General features: G+C 54.7%; 1 protein-coding gene across 1 annotated transcript; it reads left to right on the top strand.

The window, feature by feature from the left end:
* Positions 1-256: 256 nt before the first annotated feature.
* On the top strand, positions 257-949 carry NGA_0381600 (uncharacterized protein; the record flags this gene model as incomplete). Its single annotated transcript, XM_005854894.1, has 2 exons — positions 257-442; positions 881-949. Coding segments are annotated over 2 exons (255 nt in total), but the record flags the coding sequence as incomplete, so codon positions are not given.
* Between the last annotated feature and the right edge of the window lie 519 nt (positions 950-1,468).

The following is a 1,468-nucleotide window of genomic DNA, read 5'->3' as shown; positions in this document are numbered from 1 at the left end:
CCCTCTCTCCCTTCCCCCCTCCCTCCGTCCCTCTCTCCCTCCCTCCCTCCCTCCCTCCTTCCCTCCCCTTTACAAGGCAAACGCGCCGGACGCTCCCAAGCGGTCACTGCCCTCAGCCAAGACAATCTTCCCCCCCATGGGCCGCAGACCCTTCCCCCCTCTTCGGTGAGCTCTCGGCTCTTTTCTCGGTCTTCATGACCTTAGGGCGGTGGAGGCAGGTCGTTTTCGGGGAAAGAGAGCCTGGTACCACGTATGTATGACGCATTACACTGGAAATCATTCTCTCAACCCTATCCTTTCTCTCTTTTCCTTCTCCTCCCCCCTTTTTTTCCCTGCTTCGCAGTCCTCCGACGTGCACTCCAAACCTGCTGATCCCAGCCAAGAAGGCGTTGACCTCGTTATCTCCGTGACTCAAGGCCACCAGAAAGAAAACCCCGACAAGGTACGGGTGGAAGGTGAAAGCTTTTTAGGACGGAACGCGCTCTCGCTCGCATCCCCTTCGGTGTCTCTACCCTGCCGTTTCGCGCAATTTTGGGGGCTTTCCATTCTGTTCAGGGTCATTTTTTAATTTGTTTGGGATGTGTGTGTGTGCTGGATTCGTGGAATGTGCTGCCTCCCGCATCTATTATCCCCGACCACCTGTACCCTCCTCCTCCTCTATCTTCTCTTCTTTGCCATCTTGATCGCCCCTCCCTCCCTCACAACTCTTCTCGTTCTCCTCCCTCTCTTCCTCATGCTCTACCATTCCTCCCTGTCCTTTCAAAGTGCTTGGCTAGTCTCTTTGCATTTCATTCTCAGGCTTGTTCCCCCCTGCCCTCCCTCCTCTTCCCTCTTGACCCGGCGATTCCTCCATTTCAAACTTCCTTTCATCCCATCTCAGACCATCAACCTCTCGGGAAAGACGCAGCAATTGAGCCTAGAGGCACTTTACATCAAACATGCGAAGCACAGGTAGGGGGGAAGAAAGGAAGAGGCAAAGGAAGGAGGGAGGGAAGGAAGGAGGGAGGAAAGGTGGAGCGGCGTGGAAGAAGGTCGAAACAGAGACTTTAGGGTCCTTCTTATGCCTCCTTTTTCCAAGTCTCCTGACGGCTTGCCCTGGCACTCTCTCGCTCCCTCCCTTCTTCCCTCCCTCCCTCCCTCCCAGCTTCCTCTTCTCTCTCGACCTGGCGGGGGACGAATTTTCCAACAACCCCTACGTTGGCATGACAGGCGACGTGATAACGAGCCGCCAGCCCTTTCGTGTACGCATCTTCTCCCCTCCCTCCCTCCCTCCTTCCCTCGCTCCCTCCTTTTTTCCTACCCTCCCTTCCTCTCTCGCTCGCTCGCTCTCTTTCTTTCCTCTCCATTTTCTTCTACCGTTTCTTCCTCCCTCCTTCCCTCCATTAGCTTCATCCTTATGATTTTTGCCTTCTCCCTTTCTTTCAACTTTTTTCCTTTCTGCCTTCCCCACTCGCGTTCTGATTTGTCT

The sequence above is a fragment of the Nannochloropsis gaditana genome, assembly GCF_000240725.1.
Source record: "Nannochloropsis gaditana CCMP526 unplaced genomic scaffold scaffold354, whole genome shotgun sequence".
NCBI classification, from domain to species: Eukaryota; class Eustigmatophyceae; order Eustigmatales; family Monodopsidaceae; genus Microchloropsis; species Microchloropsis gaditana.
The sequence above is the reverse complement of the archived record's forward strand: the minus strand, read 5'-3'. Positions and strand labels throughout refer to the sequence as shown.